The sequence below is a fragment of the Hyperolius riggenbachi genome, chromosome 3 (genome assembly GCF_040937935.1).
Source record: "Hyperolius riggenbachi isolate aHypRig1 chromosome 3, aHypRig1.pri, whole genome shotgun sequence".
Lineage (NCBI taxonomy): Eukaryota > Metazoa > Chordata > Amphibia > Anura > Hyperoliidae > Hyperolius > Hyperolius riggenbachi.
This window is the reverse complement of record NC_090648.1, coordinates 97,248,740-97,272,754: the sequence shown is the minus strand read 5'-3', so window position 1 is coordinate 97,272,754 and position 24,015 is coordinate 97,248,740. Positions and strand designations below refer to the sequence as shown.

Sequence of the window (24,015 nt, the reverse complement as noted above, 5' to 3'; positions counted from 1 at the left end):
CAGAGTCCAGATTTAGAAGTTGTTGTGCAGCAGCATGCTTTTACTTTCATTTCTGATAAAGCTCTTCTCTTCCAAAGAACTCCACTACACAATATGCACCGCCTGAACCTAAACCACAAGCCGTCAAAGAAAAACATCCTCTTCCAGGGAAAAACAATGTCAATGAGTTCTCAACGGTCAAGTATGTTTGGAGATGCTCAAAAGGCTGCAACAGAGTATATACTGTACTGCGCAAGCTTGCCTTTGTGTGCTGCATACATCAGACACAATGCAGGGACTAGTGGGCACAGACAGCTTTCCTTCCACGGACCCCGATGCCCTGTTTCCACGCCAGATATAACAATGTCCTCCTAGATCTGCACATGATATCAGATATATCACATTCAAATCTCACTGAAGCGAAAATAAACTTATGATGCAATTAATTGTATGTGTAGTACAGCTAAAAAAATACAACATTAGTAGCAAATAAAGGATTCTAATATTGTTTCCAGTACAGGAAGAATTAAAAAAACTTCAGTTATCTGTGCAAAAGTGACTCTCTGAGCTCTCTGACCCAACTCGAGTGCTGTTTTCTGGAGCATTTAGGGCTAGTTCAATCGCCCCGATGTTACCCAGCACTCTAAACAGTCTCTGACTGTTTCTTTGATTAATTCTGTAAATGTCTGAAGCTCTGCCCTCTGCCAAAAATCCAGCGTGTAAGGCAGCCCCAAACCAATTCTCTTCACTTACCCTGCGCACCATGTTACTACCAGCGTTACGCTGAGTCAGTGCTTCTACAGTTAGTCTGCGCAGGCGCGGTACACCTCTGTTGACGTGAGCACCGCCATGCTTCCACAGAAGCGCCGACCGAGCTTCAAGTGCGATCAGCAGGAGCTCCAGCGAGAGACTCAAAAGACATCTAGAGGCTGGAAGAAGCCCCAGGTAAGTAAAGATTGTTTTTTATTTCACAAAGATTGTTTTTTTTTTTATTTCACCTTGGGAGTCCTTTAAAGGTTATTATGCTGTCATGTATCTTTTAAAGCAGAGAGGAAGTTCTGAGTTCAGGTCTGCTTTAAAGCAATAGTGGAGCAGGGAAAGAAAAAAAAAATTATCGGATACTCACCTAAAGATAGGGGAGGCTCTGGATTTAGATATCTGGATATGGAGAGTCTTCCCTCTCCTTGCTCCTTGCCCTCATCCCAGTGCTGTCACCACTGTTCCACATATTTGACCAACTAGTCGAATATGCCTTTGGAGACCGTCGAGAGCGCTCAAGTCCCTGCACTACAGAGCTGCCCATCTTCTGGAGCACTCAGGGATTCTAGCGTTCCCCAATGCCTTCTGAGGGCTCCCAGAGATGACAAGTTCAAAAGGACAGCGCTGGAACCAGGGCACCGAGAGGCCAGGAAGGAGCATTCCCCCTCTTCCATAGGTAAGTATCTGACTTTTTTCCCCATTTCCACAAGGATAGAACATTTCACATGCATTTTTTACACGTGAAAATTTTCACATTACTACAAATGTTCATCTGAATTTTCACATCTGAATTTTCACATGCGCCTAGTGTAATTGACAATCATTATGGACTACAAAAATGCATTCAATGGAAACTATTCTATTGAAATTGCACTGCTTTCAGTACTACTGCAAACTTTGGCAATGTGAATTTGCGCTCAGTGGAAATCGGGCTAATGCGCCTGTTCACACCAGCTACAGGACAGAGGTGTCCTCCCTGCCGCCCCATTCACAGCTATGAATAAGGTATAGATCCACACACACTTCCAAAGTGCCAAGTGTTTATTCGCCCATAGACCACAAAAGGACACAATTATTTTGGACCATGCAAGCTCCCCTTTGTCAATGCCCCGCAGTGGGTGCTCAGTCCAATGCATTGAGAAAAGGGACCCTGCTTGGCCCTGAAAAATATGTCTGCTTTGCGGTCTGTCGGTGAATAAACAGCACTTGACAATTTGGAATTAGGGTGCATACACGCATTCAATTCTGAACGGTCAGTGATTGGCTAATTTTCCCACCTCCGTGTAGTTTGAGGTGTTAAATTTTTTTTGAATACTATGAACAGATTGTGAAGGTAAGCTTCCATACTACATGGAAGTGGTAAAATTGGATGTGCGTATGGACCCTTCGTGTGCGGATCCACATCTTATGTATTTGTGGAAGCAGACATTATGATGTGCAGGTCAGGACTCTGTACCATTCAGACATGGAGCAGGCTGCACGGTTCACCTGTACTGAATGGGGCCACACAGACCTGTGCTGCACCACAGTCTGCAGCACTGCTGGGCTCTGAGAACAAGCCTTTCCACAACTTTCTCCTGGAATCAGGAGGAAAAACACACTGCACTGCCTTTGCTAAAAACTTTCTTCTGCCAAATCAAAAAGGAAGGTCTCCAGGAAATCTGAACGAAATTCAAAGACACACCCAGGTCACAATATGCTTGCATCACAAAAGAGACGGAAACCCTGTAAAGCCAGCACTAAGGTACAAGGGGACAAGCTTGTGCCACAACTGTCTACACTCTATTGCCTGCTAACTCTCCATTTCCATACTGTTCACCACCAAATCAGCCAAAGGAAGCCTTGTTTTGGTTCCATTACATCCCAATACAATTACTTTCGGATAGATTTCGTTAATCTGATCGGACTGGTTAGGAGATTTTTGTCCATTAGTGGTCCCAACCGATCATTTCTTTTCATACGAAGAATTGTTCATAAGCAAATTGTATCGTTAATGGCCACCTTTAACCACTTCATCACTGAGGGGAAGGGGGTGGGGTTTCTCCTTATGGACCAGAGCAATTTTCACCTTTCAGCGCTCTTCTCTTCCATTGGCCAATAACTTTATCACTACTTACCACATCAAAATGATCAGTTTTGTTTTTTGCCACAAATTAGGCTCTCTCTGGGTGGTACGTTTTACTAAGAATTTGCTTGAAATGCTGGTGGTATAATCACTGCTAGAGTTTAGTAATTGCATCAGCTGTATTAATGCAGGTATCACCTTTTGTGTACCTCCTCTGAAGTTCCAGCACTGCAAACATTTGTACTTTTCTGTGGGACTTTTCCACACTCTTCCAGTACTCACAAGTCTCATTCACTATTATACTGTGCCCACAATGGAAGTAAATGATGACCAGAGATGGCTGCTTTGTGTGACAACCTGCAATAAAGCGCCTAACTACTATAAACGCTGAGTTATGATTATTTTGAAACAGGAGCCTTCTATACAGGTTTTATCTGCATTAATACAGTCCAACAGAGGTTATCAAGTCCCAACAGTTATAAACAGGACACTAACGTGCAAATACATATTTAGCTATTGAGGCCAGTCAGCTGGTAAATGATGAACAACATTAAGTGCTAGTATGGTTGAGTCAGCGAGAAAGTCCATAGAGAAATTCTACTAACATGATTGGGTGGTCAGCAGCCTCCCGAATGGCTAAGTTTCAGATTGGCTGTAGACATTGCTGTGATTGGACAACTGTTCCTTATGGACTTTCACACTGGCTCACCTCAGCCACAATAGCTCCTCAGCTGAGATTCAATGAGCCGGATTATTTAAGTCAAGCACATGGTTCGACTAGGGTCATGTGGGGGCTGGATGTGACATGTACAGTCACATACAGGGCTGTGAAGTCTGTGCAATTTTTGGGTACGTGGAGTTGGAGTCGGTTTCAAAAACTGAGCCCGAGTTGGAATCAGATGATTTTTTTGTACCAACACCACAGCTCTGGTCGCAGGTACATTTTTTTTAACATCACTATGTCAGTTAATACAGGTTTTTGGTATCTGTAGTCCACGGTGAGACAACGGACAGGAAGACCTGATTGGGAGAGGTCCGGGTGGTTTTGTTGATAATCTTCTATTGAAATTACTAGTGAGAAAGGATGGTGTTTGTTACTATAAACTTTCATTGTGTCTGTCAGAATATGCAGTGTCTGGAAAAGTCATGCGAGACGAGACTTTGTGTTCCATTACCACAACAGGGACAGTGGATATGTCTGAATAGATCCTATAGATAACGTAAAATCTGTCTACTTAGCCATTTATCTGCTTGTCTACATTGTGGAAAACATTTCGCTTTTACGTTTAGCGAGAACATAGCCTTATTATGGATCTATGAAGAAACGTCCTTCACCACACCTTCAGACTAGATGTGACAGCTGTGGGAAGACCAATAGGCTTGATTTCAGCAGAGGGTTTGGCTGGTGATGTGCAGGTAGTAGCCTGGATAGGTTTTCTGTCCTGTCTGTATAGCCTGAGGTTTCAGGTTGATAGCTACCTCTGATTTTTAATCTTCCAGACTAATATTACTGATTGAACACCAGCATTAAAGTGAACACGAGGTGAGACTGATATGGAAGCTGCTATATTTATATCATTTAAAAAAAAATACCAGTTTGGCAAACTTGCTGATCTATTTGGCGGCAGTAGTGTCTGAATCACACCAGAAACAAGCATGCAGCTAATCTAGTTAGTTCTGACATTGTCAGAAACACCTGATCTGCTGCATGCTTGTTCAGGGTCTATGGCTGAAACTATTTGAGGCGGAGAACCAGCAGGACAGTCAGGCAACTAGTATTGCTTAAAGTGGACCTGAACTCTTGCACAGGATAGAAGGAAAATATACCCTGGCCTGTAGGTATTTAGAGAGTTTAGCCTGCTTGATTCCCCCTCCTTTGTGTATAATCCCTAGTTGTAATCTGATCTCTCCCCTGTGTCACATGACTGTCTATGGCAGATAAGCCCATTTGAAAGCACTGAATGTTAGTTAATGCAATATGTCTGCTTCCATGAATCAGTAAGTAGAAACGGTGCTTATTTATTTGAAATTTGTATCAGCTATAACAAAAATGTTTTTGTTTGAAGGTTATGCTGTTGAGTATATTTTAGAGCAGAGAAGAGTTTAAAATTTAGGTCCGCTTTAAAATTAAATAAAATATGACAGCCTCTATATCACTCTCACATCAGGTTCACTATCAAGTAAGCCTGTGACTTTGCTAAAAGTGGAAAGTGGATACTTTTCGATGGAGAGGGAAGTCTCTGGAAACTAGAGTCTTCCTCAGTCAGGCCGATCCAGCGGTGCAACCCCAAAAAGCGCAGCAAAATGCGTCTGCGCAGTAGTATGGACCTATTCAATGCAATTACAGCATCTGATTGGCCGGAGTCCTGTTTTTAGACCGAGTGAGGTGGGGGTATTTTTCAGGGCTGTAGAGAGTTGGAGTCACTGGTTTCATAAACTGAGGAGTCCTGTGATTTTTGTCCAAAACCCACAACCCTGGTAATAATTAGACTAAGTTATTTAAAAGATTGTAGCGCTTGAAAAAAATCGTTAAAGTTGGCAGCAATAAGTTAATATAGAATCCATCACTATATAGCACAAAAAACAAACATTAAAAAGAGACGCATGAGTTTTAATGTTTATAATAATTAGACTAAGGAGTCAGTCATTTTGGGTACCTGAGTCTGAGGTTTCCTAAACTGAGGAGTTGGATGATTTTTGTACCGACTCCACAGCCCTTGTATTTTTGTCAAGTAAAGGCAGGGCTGGACAAATGCAGAAGCCTCAGAAGCATTAATTACAGCATGTGCATAACTTCAGAACTATGCCGTCAACAACGCTCGATAAAAGCCAAAACACCTTTTTTGAAAATCGCACATGGCACAGACTGGCGCTCCAATTGCATATGAACATTTCCCTCTGCAATGTAAAACAACTCACTTTCTTCATTCACTTGCATCAAAGTTAAAATGATACTTTAGCTTCCTCTGTAAGGAGTGACTGACTGAAAGTAACCTCTGATGTGCGGTGGGGGTGTGTGCGCGTGTCTAGGAAGAGGAGACCATTCTCCCATGGCGTGAAGGTCCTTCCCACTCTACTGTGACCTCAGGTCACCTCCAACATCCTCTGCTAGCTGCCTTTTAAAAACTTCCAGTTTGGAAAATCCTTACCCCACCATTACTGATAATCACAGGAAGTCTATTTTCACTTCTACACACAGAAATCACACAAAGCTGCACAGCCAATCAACTGCCTGTAGAGCAATCCTGTTTTAAAGTGAACCAGAGGTGAGAGTTCTATGGAGGCTGCATTATTTACTTCTTTTTAATACCAGTCGCCTGGCTGTCCTGCTGCTCCTCTGCCTCTAATACTTTTAGCCATACACCCTGAACAAGAATGCAACAGATCAGGCGTTTCTGACATTGTCAGATCTGACAAGATTAGCTGCATGCTTGTTTTTGGTGTACTTCAGACACTACTGCAGCCAAAAAGATCAGCAGGGCTGCCAGGCAAACTTGTATTTTTTTTAAAAGGAAACAAATATGGCAGCCTCCATATACCCCTCACCTCAGGTTCACTTTAAAGGGACACTTAAGTCAAAAAAAAAAAAAAGTTTTACTCACCTGGGGCTACCAATAGCCCCCTGCAGCTGTCCGGTTCCCTCGCCGTCTCCCTCCGATCCTCCTGGCCCCGCCGGCAGCCACTTCCTGTTTTGGTGACAGGAGCTGACAGGCTGGGGACGCGAGTGATTCTTCGCGTTCTCAGACACATTAGCACCCTCTATGCTGCTATATGATATATGCTATAGCAGCATAGATGGCGCTATTGTGGCCAGGAACGCAAAGAATCACTCGCGTCCCCAGCCTGTCAGCTCCTGTCACCGAAACAGGAAGTGGCTGCCGGCGGGGCCAGGAGGATCGGAGGGAGACGGCGAGGGCACCGGACAGCTGCAGGGGGCTATTGGTAGCCCCAGGTGAGTAAAACTCTTTTTTTTGTTTGACTTAAGTGTCCCTTTAACCTCCTTGGCGGTTAATTTTTTCTGCAAAAATTGCAGAATTCCAATTTTTTTTAATTTTTTTTTTAATGTTTCATGTAAAGCTACCAGAGTGGTAGCTACATGAAACACCACTAGAGGGCGCATGTGGCCCTCTAGTCCGATCGTCGCCGGCATCTATAGCAAACAGGGGAACGCGTATATAACGCGTTCCCCTGTTTGGCTTCTCCTGTCGCCATGGCGACGATCGGGATGACGTCATGGACGTCAGCCGACGTCCTGACGTCAGGGACACACGATCCAGCCCATAGCGCTGCCCGGAACTCATTGATCCGGGCAGCGCAGGGCTCTGGCGGGGGCCCTCTTCAGCCGCTGCGTGCGGCCGATCGCCGCAGGTCGGCGGCGATCAAGCTGTGCGCGCGGCTAGCAAAGTGCTGGCTGCGCGCACAGCAATTTACAAAATGAAAATCGCCCCACCAGGGGCTGAGATCTCCCCCTGCGCGGCATAGCCCGAGCTCAGCTCGGGCTTACCGCCAGGGAGGTTAAGGGCCCTTTTCCACTACCATGCATTGAGATCTGATTAAGATTGCTAACAGATCACAAAACGCTGGGTACAGTAAAACGAATGGAAACGGCAGCGACAATTTCCATTCGTGTGATCCGACTGCGTCGCGGTTTTGGACCGAGCACAATCGTCGTCCTGTCGCATTTTGTATGCGATTGAGCTCTACTATACGGAGTATAGTAGCTCAATCACCACCGCATAGTGGAAATTGGTTTGAAACATGATTGTGATATTAGTTTTGTTTGCGTTTCATAGTGGAAAAGAGCCCTTTATTTTGAAAATAAATAAATCCCCCGTCAAGAGATGGACTAGTCCAAACCCTGTCGCTTCTGTCAGATTTCTACAACCTACTGTAAGTGACAGCAACATAGGAGAAAAGTAATTTATGGCTCATTTTACTCTGGAAAAAAAAAAAAAAAAAAAACACACTTCTTATTTGTATTTGTTTGCACATATTTTAAATTTTACAATTTTTCGCCATAAATGGATAAATAGGCCTTTCACCTGCTGCAACCTACTTAGGTGGGATTTTCCACTTTCCCCACCCAATTCACAGCTGCAGCAGGAGGAAGGCCTATTTATCCAATTCGATTGGATTGAGCAAACCTTAATTCACAGCTAAATGTATGCATGAAATTATTTTCATTAATAAAAACACAATATTTACTAGCATCTGTAAAGGGTGGCAATTTATATATATCCAGCAAACCTATACTATATATATATATGTATATGTATATATATATATATATATGTTTTGTATTGGGTCACTTTGCACATATCTACAGGTTAGGCATCTATTTGTTGACATTCTGTCATTATGAGCACCTGCTATGCCCTCCAGATGGTGAACCACAGTGTCAAAATGTTCTTTGGACCCTTGATTTTTCATAAACTAAGGTTCTTATGTGATGGCTTTGTGTTATAGTCTTATGCTGGCACAAGTATTTATTAGTCTTCCCCTCCCATATTAGTGTAGTCCTCCCCCACATTGACGTGCACAATACTCCCCCTCCTACCCCACATTAGCGTGCACAAGTGTGTCACGTGACTACAAACACTTCCTCCTTCAACCAGGAAGGAGGAAGTGTTTGTAATCACGTGACCACAGCTTGGAACGCAGCGTGGGAGGCGCCGTGGGGTGAATTAAAGAAGAAGACGCCTGCTGGGTAAATTTAACCCCCCCCCCCCCTCACAGGTGCTTTAATTACCTGGATGAAATCCGAATTAAACCTATTCGGATTTCATCCGGTGATCATCACTGAACACAAAACTTCATTCCACATTGTACTACTTTGCATCTTCACACTTCAGACAAGAGGCTGTACTTCACGCTTGTCGAGCAGGTCAGCTTTCAGTCTGCCACCCACCAGCACCATTCGAGTGCAATCAAAATGCAGTAGAATGGCAGCATTTGTAACAGCACACGTGTCAGCACTTGACGTGGTGGCGTTACTACGCAGCAGAGAACCATGACGTGTCTGAGCTCATATGTGCCTCCATTGGAGGGACGCCTGTCCAGTGACGGTCCCAAGTGATAAGCTTCCGGCCTATGCATGAGAGAAACCGACAGGCAGTGAGTTTGTCGCCTTCAGCTACGCATATGAAAATGCCCTTATCCTGCTGCCACTCTGGCCTTCACTCTGTTTTGGATTACATGTTCCATATATAAATTTGTACAATCCAAGACGGTCCAATAACTGGTTCCTTGGTGTTCTCATATCTCTCATCGGGCCTCACCTAGATGACAAGGTTTGAGAATCTTCTCAACTCAGCTCATTGCTGCAAATAAAGTGGTGTTCAAAAGTACACTGAAATTGAGTGTTTTGGCCAGTTTGACATTGATTTTGATAATTTCAGTCATCTTGTTTACGATTAAATCAGAGAGGCACTTGTAAGTCAGACAAATATAAAATAACATTTATAACATAGCGTTGATCCATGGGCCCAAACAGTTCTAATTTTGTTTCATCAGTCCACTATCCCAAAACTTTTGTGGTAGTGTTCTGTGGACTGATGAAACAGAATTAGAACTGTTTGGGCCCATGGATCAACGCTATGTTTGGAGAAGGAAGAACAAGGCCTATGAAGAAAAGAACACTTTGTCTACTGTAAAGCATGAGGGGGGGGGGGGGGCTGTTTTGCTTCTGCAGGTACAGGGAAGCTTCAGCATGTGCAAGGTAAAATGAATTCTCAAATTCTCTTCAGTACCAGGAGATATTGGATGAAAATGTGATGCAGTCCATCACAAACCTGAGGCTTGGGAGACGTTGGACCTTTCAGAAGGACAATGATCCCAAGCATACCTCCAAGTCCACTAGAGCATGGTTACAGATTACAGGGTGGAACATTTTGGAGTGGCCATCGCAGTCACCAGACTTAAATCAGATTGAGAAAGCAGTTGCAGCACGCAAGCCTAAGAATGTGACTGAGCTGGAGGCTTTTGCCCATGAAGAATGGGCTAAGATACCCGTAGACACTTGTGTCAAGCTATGCTTCACGTTTAAGAGCTGTTGTAACTGGAAAAGGATGTTGTACTAAGTACTAAGAATGAATGTCACTTTGGGGATGAATAAAACTGATAATGATGTGAGCACAGAAAAGACATTTGTGGTTATTTCATTATAAATGTTATGTTATATTTGTCTGACTTACAAGGGCCTCTTTGATTTAATCGTAAACAAGATGACTGAAATGATCAAAATCAATGTCAAACTGGCCAAAACACTCCATTTCAGTGGGGGTTTAATAATTTTGAACACAACTGTAGGTACCCACCTTGGAAGAGGGAATCCTCTGGATTCTCCAGAGACTTCCTCAGTCCTACCCTACCAGGTCGTTCCAGCACTATTCCCTCCACAAAACCATCAGCAAGGGCTTGCAGCTCATGCAAGCTCAGCAGCACGTGACATGCTAGAAAAAAGCCAAGCACAATTGGTTCCGTGCTACTGCACATGCATGAGCCATCTGTGCCTGCGCAATAGTACGGGCCCAATAGGGCTTGGCTACTTCCACCTGAGTGGGCCCGTGCTACTGTGCAGGTGCAGTGTGGACACGCTTTGGAGGTCCCTGCTCTCGAACAGCTTGGTAGATGGCAGAAGCCTCTGGAGGACCCCCTTCCTGAGGTAAGCATCTCATTTTTCTTTCTTCCAACCACACAGGTTTGCTTTAAATACCACACTTATAGGATACTTTAAGTGCTGATCTACTTACCTGGGGCTTCCTCCAGCCCCTGAAAGTCTGTGTCCTTTGTTGCAGCGCCACTGGCAGCCACTATTCTCTAGTATCCCCCTCCGTAGAGGCCACCAACCTGGCCAGATCGGTGGCTTCTGCGCATGCCGACGTGGCTGAGAGCGTTCTGAGCAAGCTACGGAGGGGACCACAGAAGAGTGACTACCAGTGGAGCTGCAACGAGACACAGACTTCAAGTGGCTGGTGGAAGCCCCAGGTAAGTAGATCAGCATTTATTTTAACTCGTGTATCTTTTAACCTCCTGGGCGAGAATCCCGCGCTGAGCTCGGGGTAAGCCGCCGCGGAGGATTTATCAGCCCCGGGTGGGCCGATTTCCACACTTTTTTGTTTGATCGGCTTGTACACGCACTTTGCTAGCTGCGCCGTCTCCCTGGCGATTTTATTGCATCGCCAGGGATGTTAAAAGAACAAATGAAGTGAGAAGAATATGTATGGAGGCTGTCATTTATTTTCTTTTAAACAATGCCAGTTGCCTGGCAGCGCTACTGATCTATTTGAATGTAGTAGTGTCTAAATAACACCAGAAACATGCATGCAGAAAATCTTGTCGGGTCTGACAAATGTCAGAAACACCTGATCTGCTGCATGCTCGTTCAGGGTCTATGGTTAAAAAGCTGAGCGGATCGTTCAGAAACAGCCTTATCAGTCTTCCGACAGCACCTACCCACGTGATACTGTCGGCTGAACGTTCGCCCAGTGGGCGTGTGTACGGAGTACATTTGAAATCGGCGATTGCTGGAGGCCGAATTATTGTGTTTAAGCAACCTCTGCTCCGTCTGACGGCTCCGACGTTACTCACTGAGCGCTGCAATAGGAATGATTCCTATTGTAGTCTATGGAAGCGCCGGCTGCGCTCAAATCTAGCAGCGCTGAAAAGCACTGCTCCGGTGTGTACGTGCCTTTAGAGGCAGAGGATCAGGACAGCCAGGCAACTGGTATTAATTATAAGGAAATAAATATGGCAGCCTCCATAGCCCTCTTGCTACAGTTGTCCTTTAAGAGGCAGGCACACAGGTCTAAAGGGGTTGGAGGGTTTGTTATTAATCTACTGGTCAAAAACTGACCCCCAGGACTGCATGCAGAAGACTACTTAGAAATAACTGTAGAAAGTGATAAAACATTGCACATGTACATTAGCCAATAAAAAAAAAAATGTGCATGTCCAACTAGGTTGTATCATTTCTAGAAGTAATCATTCTGAAGCTCTCTAATAAAAAGCAGCATCAGTATGTAACAATATATACAACTAGTAAAAACGGGCGCTAGGTCACAGCTGCTACCCCCCGCAATGCAGGCACATCCGCGTCCCTCTTGCTCATTCCCACACCACTGTCTGAAGTATATGCACACAGGGAACTGCTTGCTTGGCAGTTGGAAAAAAGCTGTTATTGCCCACAATGCAATGAGAACCTCTGTGGACCACACACAGCAAACTGTCAGATCCGGCCCTGTGCCCTCAGGGCCCTTTTACACTAAGGGCCGGTTCACACGGACGGCAGGCGGCGTTGGGGCGGCCAGGAAGTCGCGTCGTCCTGTGACGTCCCGTTCGGTGGCGGCGGTACAGAGATCGTCGCGATCGGCGTTTCTCTTCCCCGCAGGGGGACATGAAGCCGCGCCGGCTAGCCGTCCCTGGACGTTGCATGCGGCTTCTAGGGACGGCCGAAACGATGCGTTAAATCGGGATCAGAACGCCGCGTTTATGCAATCGACGGTAATCGACGGTAACCGCGCAATGCTAAACGCTCCTATTCACTTGAATGGGAGAGTTTAGCCGATGGGTCCCGAACGCTTGACGGTAGACGCCGCCAAGCGTCCGTGTGAACCGGCCCTTAATCAGTTGCTCTCAGTTAAAACGGAAAGAAAACTGATTTTCAAAGTAATGCTCACATTTTCCTATGGCACCTTTCACACTTAACACGTTTCAACCGAAATCTTCTTCCCAATGCACTGTTATGGAAGAACCGCGTACCAACACGCACTAACGCATACCAACTGATTAAGTGTAAGGCCCCGTTTACACTTAATCAGTTGGTATGCGTTAGTATGCGTTTTTTCCATAGCAGTGCATTGGGAAGATTTCAGTTAAAACGTGTTAGGCCCTGTTCAGACAATGCGCATTCCTAGCCGTTTTTCCAGAATGCGTACGGGCAGACTTTGCGCATAGAAATGGCTACTAATGTTTTCTAATTGCCTCGTTCACATGTATGCGTATGCGACACATACGTTTCTCATCCGCATTGCTGCATGCAGTTCTATGCGCTACGCACAGAAAGTGACACAATGAAAGTCTATGGACGCGTATCAAAAACGCGTACTATTGCGTTTTAGCGTACGTTTCCCTCTGTATTTCCCATTGTTTCCTTGTGACACTTCCTTTCAACATGCAAAAACGGAAAAGAAAATGCAAGAAAAACGCATGCGTTTTTCAACTTGCTTTTTCTTTGCTTTTCTATGTGTTCGGCAAACGCTGACAGTATGAACAGGGCCTTAAAGGAGTCATCAGGCAAAGTCAAGTAAAATGAGTGGTACTTACCGGGGGCTACTTCCAGCTCCAAGCTCCCAGGATGTCCATTGCCGCAGCTCTCGCCGCAGCCGTTCGCCGCAGGTCTGTCCCGGTGCTCGTCGATGACGTCAGAGCGACCTCCAGGTCGCTCTGTACTGCGCCTGCGTGAGCGGCGCTGTCAATCACTGTCACGTGGGCCGGAGCGGACTGGCGCAGTACGTAGTTCTAACGTCATCGCCGGGGACCGGGTTGGAGCTGCGGCGAGGGCTGCGGCGAGGGACATCCTGGGAGCTTGGAGCTGGAGGAAACCCCCGGTAAGTACCACTCATTTTACTTGACTTTGCCTGATGACTTCTTTAAGTGTAAAAGGTGCCATAGGAAAACATGAACATTACTTTGAAGATCAGTTTTCTTTCAGTTATAACTGAGAGCAACTGAATAAGGCCCCGTTCACACTGCACGCGTTTCCAGATGCGTTTTGGAAATGCGTGCGGGAGGCCAACATGCACGACATCAGACAGTGCATAGAGTGCACTCTCTGATGTTCACACTGCATGCGTTCCGGACCTGTGCGGTCCGGGAACGCATGCTGCACGCATTTTTTGCAAAAACGCGTGGCTGTCCCATTCACTTTTCAGTGATGGGATCAGCCACGCAACGCACACAAACACGGATGGCGTGCGTTTGCATGCGTTCCGCACGCATGGCCATCCGCGTTTATGATGTGAACGGGGCCTAAGTGTAAAAGGGGCCTAAGTGTAAAAGGGGCCTAAACTGGCTGCGCAAATGCCCTGGCTGCGCAAATGCTCAGTACAAAAAAGCCAGGGACACACAACCAATAAGTTGATGACGCATGGACACTTGCATTTTATTGTATAGAATGTATCATTCTTACATATATTACCAGCAGGTTCTACGTCCCATCTAGCACCTCTACATAAAGTACAGTACCTAATAAATCACGCCATTATGTCTGAAACTGCACAAATAATGCACAGGCAACACACTCACCTTGTCTTTTTCGTGAGGAAGTAGACACACTGGAGGGAGGGAAGATAATGATTCCCACCCCTGTTTTCCTTCTGATGTCTTGACATTCAGCTTATAGAGGGAACCATCCTTTACGATCCTTCCATGACCCAGCGCCCGCTTGACCGCAAGCCGTAGCTGCTGGTGGAAAGCCGAAGCTGCACTTGAACTGCCACCAAATGTTGCCCCCACATCCCGCTGACTCCACAAAAAACGTTCGATGCTCTTCAGAGATGAGCCCCCTGGCTCAGAAAGCCCATCTATTGCCCTTCTTAAGAGCCGATGCCAGTCCAAACCTTCTGGCCGGCCGGGGCCTCTGCCAGTCTTAGGTAGCACTAAGCGGCCAGGGTTGTCAGGGTCTTTGTAGGAGTTTTGCCCCTTGTTGCTAACTTTAAGGACTGTCCCATCCTTAACACTGAGTTCCAACTGCTCCAGGACAGTGTGGCGATCAAGACCGTGTGAAGTCGACACAGCATTGCAAACGCGCTCCTCTGATGGGCGCTGCTTCTGTTTCTTCACCTTCCTGATTGCCTCCAGGATCCATTGCGTATACAAAGGATTTGCCAGCTTCACCATGATGACTTTTTATCCATAGAGCTTTAGCCCTGGTCCTGGAGGGAGGAAAGGAGGCTGGCACTGCCCGGAGGCTGGTTCACCATAGCATACACTAAGCTCTTTTCACACAACCTTCCAAAGTCCAGATGTCTTGTTAAAGAAATAAGGCCCGCACAGATGGAGGAGACGAGAAGTCTCTCCAAAATACTGCAAAACACGACCAAAAGAGACAGCGCTTTAAACCTGTAAAAAGAGAAACAACATAAGATCAGAAGCGATACTAGCAAGAAAAGCCATAAAAACAAGTTACAAAGCATATACAATAAAACTATTCAACAATGCAGTCCAAATGTGTTCAAAATTTAAGGCTAAGTTTTCATTAGAAGCATGTAAATCGCATGCAAAATAGGCCCATAGGAAATTATTGTTGTACAAATTTGAGTGCCCAATAAAAAAAAAATGCACAAATTCACACCTGGTGGGAACAGGTCCCTAGCTGACAGCAGTGCAAGTTTACTACAACCATCACTGAGGCCAATGGCAGAATTGGACACAATCTGGAGAGACACACACACACACTAAAGTTATCTAAAGCAGCCAACTTAGTCGATAGGCGCGTGTGTACAGAAGCCCCCGACTGCTGCCCTTCCCAGCAGATCAACTCACCGAGCAACGGCACCCCCCTATAGCTGTTACATACATGGCGTTCTGTCAACCCCCGCATAGCAACAGAGTGAGTTGTTAACGATGACGCGGGAGACATCAGTCAAAGGTGTGTAGGCACCTTTAGTGAATTTCATGCCATGTCAAACTACACATCAAGCACCAAACATTTCATACTATCAGAATTGAAATGTCATTATAGCAGCATTATAAAAATGTAACAAGGCAATTCCAAAAAGGGGAGCAAATGAGTAGTTTCTGTCCAAAGAGACAAAGAAGCACTAAACAGCCTGGGCCAGGTATGCAAGTCAGATATCCTGGCCTGCCACACCATTGTCTTGTAGGTGGTAAATAGACATGATCAATGAGATGGTAATTTTACTGAGCTGATGCAAATTCTATTAAAACTTGTATGCAGATTGAGGCTGGATTCACACTTAGTAGAGTTGCGTAGCTGCATGCTTGTCTAGGGGAGAACATTGGGGGTGGGGAGGGGGGTCTGGGGAAACCTGAAGGGCCTGGCAGGCAGAGGCATCTCCACTAATTTCCAAAAGATTTCTGTGTGCAGTGTGTGACCATTAATAGAGCCACCTCTGATCATATTAGATAAGAGAGGGATCTACTTGATAGTTGAATCTAGCAGCCATTGACAAGCGTATGGTACCTTAAAGGGAGTCAAGCGATTTTAAAAATAAAAACAACACATACTCACCTAAGGAGAGGGAAGGCTCTGGATCCTATAGAGCCTTCCCATTCTCTTTCCGGTCCCTCAGTTCCCCATTAGCAGTCTACGACTGTTCGGCGCAGACTGCTCTCTTCCGGGTTGGGCTGGCTTCAGCAGTCTTCGGAAACACTCAGGGTTCCTAAGACTAGCCGCTACGTGATGCACATGCGCAAGTGCCCTCTCTCGAGCACTCACGTATTAGTACAGATGCGCTGGTCTTTAGGAGTCGGAGTGCTTCCGAAGACTGCCAAAGTCTCCTGCGGTGGGAGTTTCAAACGGTGGAGCCTGCGGAGGAACGATGACACCGTGAGGAAACCGGGAAGGCTCTATAGGTCCCAAAGTCTTCCTTCTCCTTAGGTATCGGTTTTTTATTTTTATAATAGCTTCAGACTTGCTTTAATGCTGGGTACACACAATGCAACTTCCCATCCAAACAACGGAATACAAGCAATTACTTCCGACTTGTCTCATTTGCTCCAGATCTATAACAGGATGAATTTTGTGAAGTACACTTGTTACACCTTCCTGTTAGATTACTTGTCAATCGGATGGGACATTACATTGTGTGTACCCATTTCTGTTGTGCTCTTTTAAGACTGATGAGCTTTTTCACTCAGGCATATTTTTGTATTTAAAGATAACCCGAGCAAACAATCTGCTTCTCCTGTTATCCGACTCATTCAAACAGAGAAGCCAGCCAGCTGGCTAGAAAGAGTGCATAGGTTATCAGTTGATAACTTGTACTTAAAAGAAAAATGTTCTTCAAAAGTTAAGTACAAATAAATGTTACTCCTAGGCAATGCTCAGATCAACAACACTTCCAAGTGGAATCAAGTGCTACGCTATCAAACTAAACAGTGGTGGGTCACACAAACCAAACATTGTGTTTGTGCAGATGGCTCTATAAGTCATACTTACTCCTGTTCAGGTGTTCAGTAAAGGTTACTGAACAGATTATTTGGTAGCTTGAGTAAATAGACTTTCCTGCAAAGAATTTGGCAACTATAAATGTTCAGTGCAGGCAGCGCAAATAAAACCTGAAAAACGCTGTAGCACAGATACACCTACACCACACACGTGATCATGTGTACAAAGCAAGCCCTGTAAAGGGGAGCATTGACGTGCAATAAACACCCAAACATGGTTCCAGATACAACTTAATCCAACACAGTAACAAGAAATTCAAAGTGCAACACAATTAAATGCACATAAGCCTAAAAGAACTACGGATATGGTTCACTGTTGCGCATGCGCAACCAGTAGTGTTGTCCATCTGTGAGCAGCACTGGAGGGAACAAGCGCTGTACAGATGTGCTACTCTGCTATACGAAGGGGATTTGACAAGAGCACAGCGCTCCAGGGAGAGGATGAAAATGTATTTACAAAACTGCAATCGCTATCGATTTTTGGTGTGAACTAAGCCTTGGGCCTCCTCATAACCAGCTTGCACACATATGGAAAGGGGATTTGATACGTCTACTTAAATCAGGTCAAATGCGGGCAAAAGAACTGCAGGAAAGCCTAATGTAACAATTATCCCTAGCAAATGGTGATCATCAATGATTTAAAATGTCAAAAATTATGGGTTTGAAGCCCAACTCCAATTTGGGAACCTGCCCCTTCAGTTGCCAGCTATACATATAAGCCTAATTATACAACCATCTATGTAGTGGGGTTAATAGACTAAATACAGTTTCAACAGTGCCTAGGCAGGTCCTCATTCGCAAAGGTATGATAACTCTGCACCATTACACCAGCATACTGTACATCCCAGTCTGGCTCCAGGGACATGACAATATGTGTGCTATCACAAGAGCTGAAGGCCCAACACACCTCTGTACCCCATCACAGGAAAGCAGGGGGTCCAAGAGCTGCCCAGGGAGCTCGGCAGGGCAGTACACAGTACCCTGGGCAGTCTGTCTACATGCCAGCTAAACATTGTTGTCTCCCTGCACAAACCTGCTCCCCATCACTAAGCATAGCCACAGGGTGCCGCATATCCACAGGCGCCCAGTCTAGCTCTACCCGCTGCCTGAGTGCTGCCGACCGGGCAGGAGAAGTACGCGAGTCCCCGGCTCAGTCAGGCGGCGTAGGCCTCAGGCCGGGGCCTGGCGAGAGGAGGGAAGGCGGCCCTGGGTGGAGCCTGGCGGAGGAGGACAGAGTCGCCATCTCACTAGGAGAAGCAGCAGACAGTGGGGCGCAGAGAAATACCGACAGAAGTCGCATCTCTTACCGGGAGTCCCAGGAGGCAGCAGCGACGGAGCGCGGAGACACCCCGGGCTGATGCAGCGGCCATCTTGAAAACTGAAACCCAGGGAGGTAAGGCAGAGCTGGGAAGAGCGCGGCGGGCGGAGAGAGCGCTGCTGGACACAGCTCGGAGGGGGGCTGGTGACTGGATGGAACAGCGCAGCGGGAAGGGAGCGAGAAAAACAGAACAGCCGAGGGTAGAGCGGAGGGAGGTTAGCGGAATAGCCGGAACATGGGGCGGCGCTGTTGCGTATGTGTCACGTTGTGGGCGTCCCTTCAGCTCTTGGAAACAGGGCTCTGCTACACGAGGGCGGAGCTGCGAGAAGACTAGGTCAGGGATGGGAAACCAGTTGGAGGACAGCATACGAGTCACAATCCTGATTGGTCGACGACGTCATCTATGGGCGGGACTGTTAAGGTTGTTGTTGGAGGTATTCGGCGAGTCAGAGAGGGAGGGGCGGGCGTGAATGGAATAGCTGGCGTTTGCGGCGGTCGAGGAGAAGGCGCTTGGGGTAGCGGGCAACACCACGTGATGAAGAAAGGGCAGGGCTGAGGCCATCTTAGTTTTGGGCAAAACAAAGGGCGTCCATCTTATTAACCCGTCCTTTGCTGTCTGTTTTTGCACTGTTACCCGACGTAACCCCTCCCTTTCATGCATATGCAAGTTGTTATTAATATCGGAATGTAAACGAGGTGTATTTGCATATTAGTGCTTGGAAAGCGATGGGGTCGTGAGGGCATGCAGTGCAAGACAAATAAAGGAGGGTGTTGCAGCAGGCGAGTTGTTACGTGATGGGGACGCAGCACCGTATGAGTGTAGTAGGATAAAAATAGATCGGCCTCTTCATCCCCAATTATATTAGCCGTGTTAAGGTGGCGGCCAAGGCAATCTTTCCATTAGCGGTTGGTAATCTGTCTCACCCAGATGTTCAGACCCTGGCAGACTGCATATGTATTTGGCAGCAGCCTGATGACCATTTTACACAGATTGCTTAACAGGCAGTGAAACAGATTTGCTAATTTAAGGTTTGTTAAAATATATAATATTCATCTTTTTTAAATTAAAATAAGGAAAAGGGGGAGCTGTTGTGTTGCCCATGGCAGCAGGTTGCCAACTATCATTTTCTGGGAAGGTTGAAAAATGAAAGCAGATGTAGTTTGGTTGCTTGTGCTCTGGTCTCAACACACAGGAGGATATTTGCCTGGCAACACAAATAACAGGAATTGCAGTAGGACCGTGCGTGAATTGCACGAGAAATGGTTTACAATCAGAATATTAAAAAACTGATTGAAAAATTAGATTCTAAAGTCAAAAGCCATCACTGAATTCTGTTACTTTTAAGGTTCCCATATACTTACTTATCAATTTTTCCTATTTGATTCCCTGCAGACTGAAATCAACTGTAGGGAATTGATTCCCAAAAATGTTAGATCGATCAATTTTGACCAAAAATCAATCTAAAGCATCAGTATCAATCGGACAGGATGAAAAATTTTGGTCGATCGGGGGTGGGGAACTGGATTGATTTCACCCCATAAGTTTGGAAAATCAATCCCGTTATCGAACAGGAGCAGATTGGACATGACGGAAATAATCGGTTGATTCCCGTCGATCGGAAGGGAAATAGCATTGTGTATTCCCAGTATTAGATTTTTCTACTTTATTCAGTCACTGGAGCTGATTTATCAACCCAAGTGCAAAATAATTAGAGCAGTTGCCCAGATGTTGAATCAAATAGGGATTTTGACTGTCCTGATCAATTTTTTCAAGTTTGCGGCAGTATCAATTGCGCCTGCCTTGAAAAGTCAGATTTTCATGCAACTTCACAAAAATGAAGCACATCTGGGGCTTGATTCACAAAGTTGTGATAACTCATATCACGGTTGCGCTAGCGCTTTGCGTGCGCTATAACGCGCGTAACGTTTTTCAGACAAAATTCGCGATTGCGTGTGAAAACCGTTACGCGCATTGTAGCGCACAAAAAACGCTAGCGCGACTGTGATATGTGTTATCACGGCGTTGTGAATCAAGCCCCTGGAGTGAAAATAAAGGGGCTAAATTAGATATTTGGAGTACAATAGATACTCTACACCAGTGTTTCTCAACATTTTATTGGTATGTACCCCTTTTAAAACCCTGGACTCACAAAGTACCCCCTAGCATGGTAAACAATATCACACGTACCCCTTGACAAATATATATTTAATCATAGTACATTATAATTGGTTCTAAACAATTTTAAAGCATTTACTATTGCTTTTAATTAGCTAAAATACTAATTTAGTGCTGTTTAAATAAGATTTATCATTTTCTAAAACTCTAAATATGTTGTTTTTGGTTAAGTATATCAAGCCCGAGTACCCCCTGGAACCATCAGAAGTACCCCCTGGGGTACGCGTACCACACGTTGAGAACCTATGCTCTACACAATACATATATAGACACATGACTATGGTAGGGATTAGATTCTGAGCCCCTCTGAGAGACAGTTAAAGAGAACCTGTAAGAAAAAAAGAGCCCCTGGGGAGTGAAGCAGGGCCCCTTGGTGCCTGCCATGCGCCGCTTAGCACCTAAGCTAGGTGCGGCTATAGCAGTCACGCTATAGTCCATGCACAGGGTAGTTTGGGGATCCCTCCCCCATTATTGGGCTCACCCTGTGCCAAAAAGCCTTGCGCCAAACTGCCACATATGCCCTGGGGGGTACCTACTTCAGGAGGGAGAGCCTCTGGATCCTAATGAGGCTTCACCCTTTTCTCTTGTAAGGTGCAGATCCAGTGCTGGGACCCCCGGACAGCAGCAGACGGCAGTATTTACCAAAAAAACAGGGACAGTTGATCAGCGCCCAGTACAAAAGATATAAGGAGTTCAGGATAGTTGCAGATGAACTACTGTGCATTAACTGCAATGCAAAGTTCACAATAGACAAAGCTTCAGAAAAGAAGTGGCAGGCATCGGTAAGAGCAATAAAACATCTTATTTATTGTGCACAGAGTATGCGGAGGAGGCCCCCAGAACGGGGTGGGGGAGCGTATCCCACTCTTAGGGCCTCCTCTGCATACAAGCCTGATTGGGTTCTCTTTACTGTGCAGGCATCTTGTAGAACCCTGTCGGGCTCTGCTTTTTCCGCTGGAGCCCAAGGAGGAAGATGGTACTTCGCCTGCACTGGATCCCAGAGGTATATATTGCCGTATGCTGCAGGTACTACTGCACCTGCGCGCATCCACCGAAAAGCTAGTCAGCAGATTTTCGCAGGGGAGCCAGCGCTGAATTGGGGCTACACAGGAGGACGGGGGAAGCTTCATTAGGATCCAGAGGCTTCCCCCTCCCGAGGTAAATACCCCATAGGGCAGGCATGGGCAAACTTGGCCCTCCAGCTATTAAGGAACTACAAATCCCACAATGCATTTGCCTTTATGAGTCATGACTGTGGCTGTCAGACTCCTGCAATGCATTGTGGGACTTGTAGTTCCTCAACAGCTGGAGGGCCAAGTTTGCCCATGCCTGCCATAGGGGCACTTCTTTTTTTCTTACAGATTCTCTTTATGTGACAAGACAATATACTCTACAGTGTTGTGGGAAATGTCGGTCTGCGATATATTAATAATAATAATGTTTGCCTCTAAGCCAGAATTTTCATGGCTGGGAAGGGTGAGTATATTAAAAATAAACATCTTACTGAGATTTTTATATATGTTTCAGACCCTCCCAATAGCGGTGCCATCATCTTTCTTTCAGGATGTTAGAAGAGACTTCCTGAAGTTTATATGGAAAGCTAAGCCTCCCAGGGTAAGCTTTAAGCTCCTGACATAACCTAGACAGAGAGAAGAACTAGCAGTACCGGACCCACACCTGTATTATGTGGCTTCCATACTTAATAGGATAGTGGACTGGCATAGATCACCACAAAATAAGAGATGGGTCAACTTGGAGCAAGAATCGGAAAATATTCCACTAAGAAATATTCCCTGGATGGGGTCAAATTATAAACCTACCCACCCAGTGAGTGAATTGTTGCTAAAAAATGTTTACAAATATTAGAAGAAAGTGGAGCTCACAGTGCGCCCCTCTCCCTTACTATCGGTGTTAGATAACCCGGAATTTGTTCCCGGGATGCAAAAAAATGCATACCACTATTGGAGAGGGCCAAAGGGCCTGTAAGCTCGTATGTTAATAGAGGAAGGAAAGTGGAAGACACTAATTGAAATAGAAAGATCTCTACAGAAAGAGGCCTGGACTTTTGGAGCCTGGCACAATTCAGGTCATTTTTGAGTACGAAGGGTACGACGGAGGAGCTATCCAGGAGAAATACGGGATTCGAGGACCTGTGCGGAGGGGAGGGGAGACAGAAGGGAGCGCTGTCCCAAATGTATGCAATTTTGAATTGTCAGGAGGATCATGCACAAGTTATTAGGGATAAGTGGCAGGTAGAGCTACAAAGGGAGGAATAATTAGGTGTATGTGTATATAGCTGTATACGGTTGATATTTATATGATTGTGATAAATGGAGCTGTTAAAATATGATATATTTTTGTAATAGGCTACTTGTACTTTTAAATGGAAATAATAAATAAAGTATATATAAAAAATAATATTTGCCTCACTAGTGGGAAGCCTTGGGATAGTTGCATCCCTCCAAACTTATTCAACCAAAGCTGGTGAAATATGTTTCTCATGGCCGTGCTTCTGGCGTGGACAAGTGTTTGTGGATTGGGCATGCGGGAGTACTGTGTGCACATGCCCACTATTAGGAAACTGCTTGTGCACAGCTTTTTTCCCTATACACACGCTTCATTCTACTTGTCATGCAGAGACTTTATTCCCGCATGCCCAGTACAGATCATACATGGCCGGTAGCGCAGCCAGAAGAAGAGCAATGGTGGGTTCCAAGAGTACCTGGGAAGCCTCTGAATCATTACCCACCCCTTTTCCATCCTGCTCGTCACAGGAACTGTAGTGAAAATAACACATTGAATAAAATTGCTTATTTTTTACAATATTCATTTATTATTATTGATTTATAAAGCACCAAAATATTCCGTGGCACAGTACAAAGTAAGAAACATGGGGTATATAATAATACAGACAGTGGTATACATCAATATACAAAATACAGAGTTGGTACAAAATACACAATCGGTAATTATAGAGACAAAAGTAGCACAATGAATAAAATGTAACAAATTCCAAGACAAAAAGGGTGGAATGGATTATTTAGTCAGTGTTTGCCCATTGTAAAATCTTTCCTCTCCCTGACTTACATTCTGAAATGTAACACTAGAGGTGACATCTGTAATTTTGCCAGTTGATCTGTACAGAATGTTCGTTACTGAGAGTTCTATGGATAGAGGGAGATACTGCATGCTTGGCAGTTGTATGGCCTGTTGCACACTGAAAGTGATTCCGATTCAGATTCCGCTTTTTCATCAATTTTTACATCCGATTCAGATTCTGATTTGCAGTTTGCTCCCTGCACACTGCAAATCGGAATCTGAATCGGATGTAAAAACTGATTAAAAAGCGGAATCTGAATCGGAATCACTTGCAGTGTGCAAGAGGCCTAAAAAGGCATTGTTTACCACAATGCAACAAAGCTCACAGACAGCAAACTGTCAGGAGCAAGGTGCCCCCCCCCCCCCCTTAAAGGGGTTCTCTTGAAGTTTTAAAAAACAAAAACTGCCACTTACCTGGGGCTTCTATCA

At 45.4% G+C, this 24,015-nt stretch overlaps 1 protein-coding gene across 1 annotated transcript in view; it reads right to left on the bottom strand.

The window, feature by feature from the left end:
- Nucleotides 1–18,407, bottom strand: part of KAT6A (lysine acetyltransferase 6A) — a 95,035-nt gene extending 76,628 nt beyond the window's left edge. The window contains exons 1-2 of the mRNA XM_068274644.1: nucleotides 18,301–18,407; nucleotides 14,108–14,923 (exon numbers count right to left, since the gene is read on the bottom strand). Of these exons, the coding sequence (XP_068130745.1) occupies nucleotides 14,108–14,701 (594 nt within the window). The 5' untranslated portion in view covers nucleotides 14,702–14,923; nucleotides 18,301–18,407. The remainder of the gene's footprint in view (nucleotides 1–14,107; nucleotides 14,924–18,300) is intronic.
- Nucleotides 18,408–24,015: the final 5,608 nt, after the last annotated feature.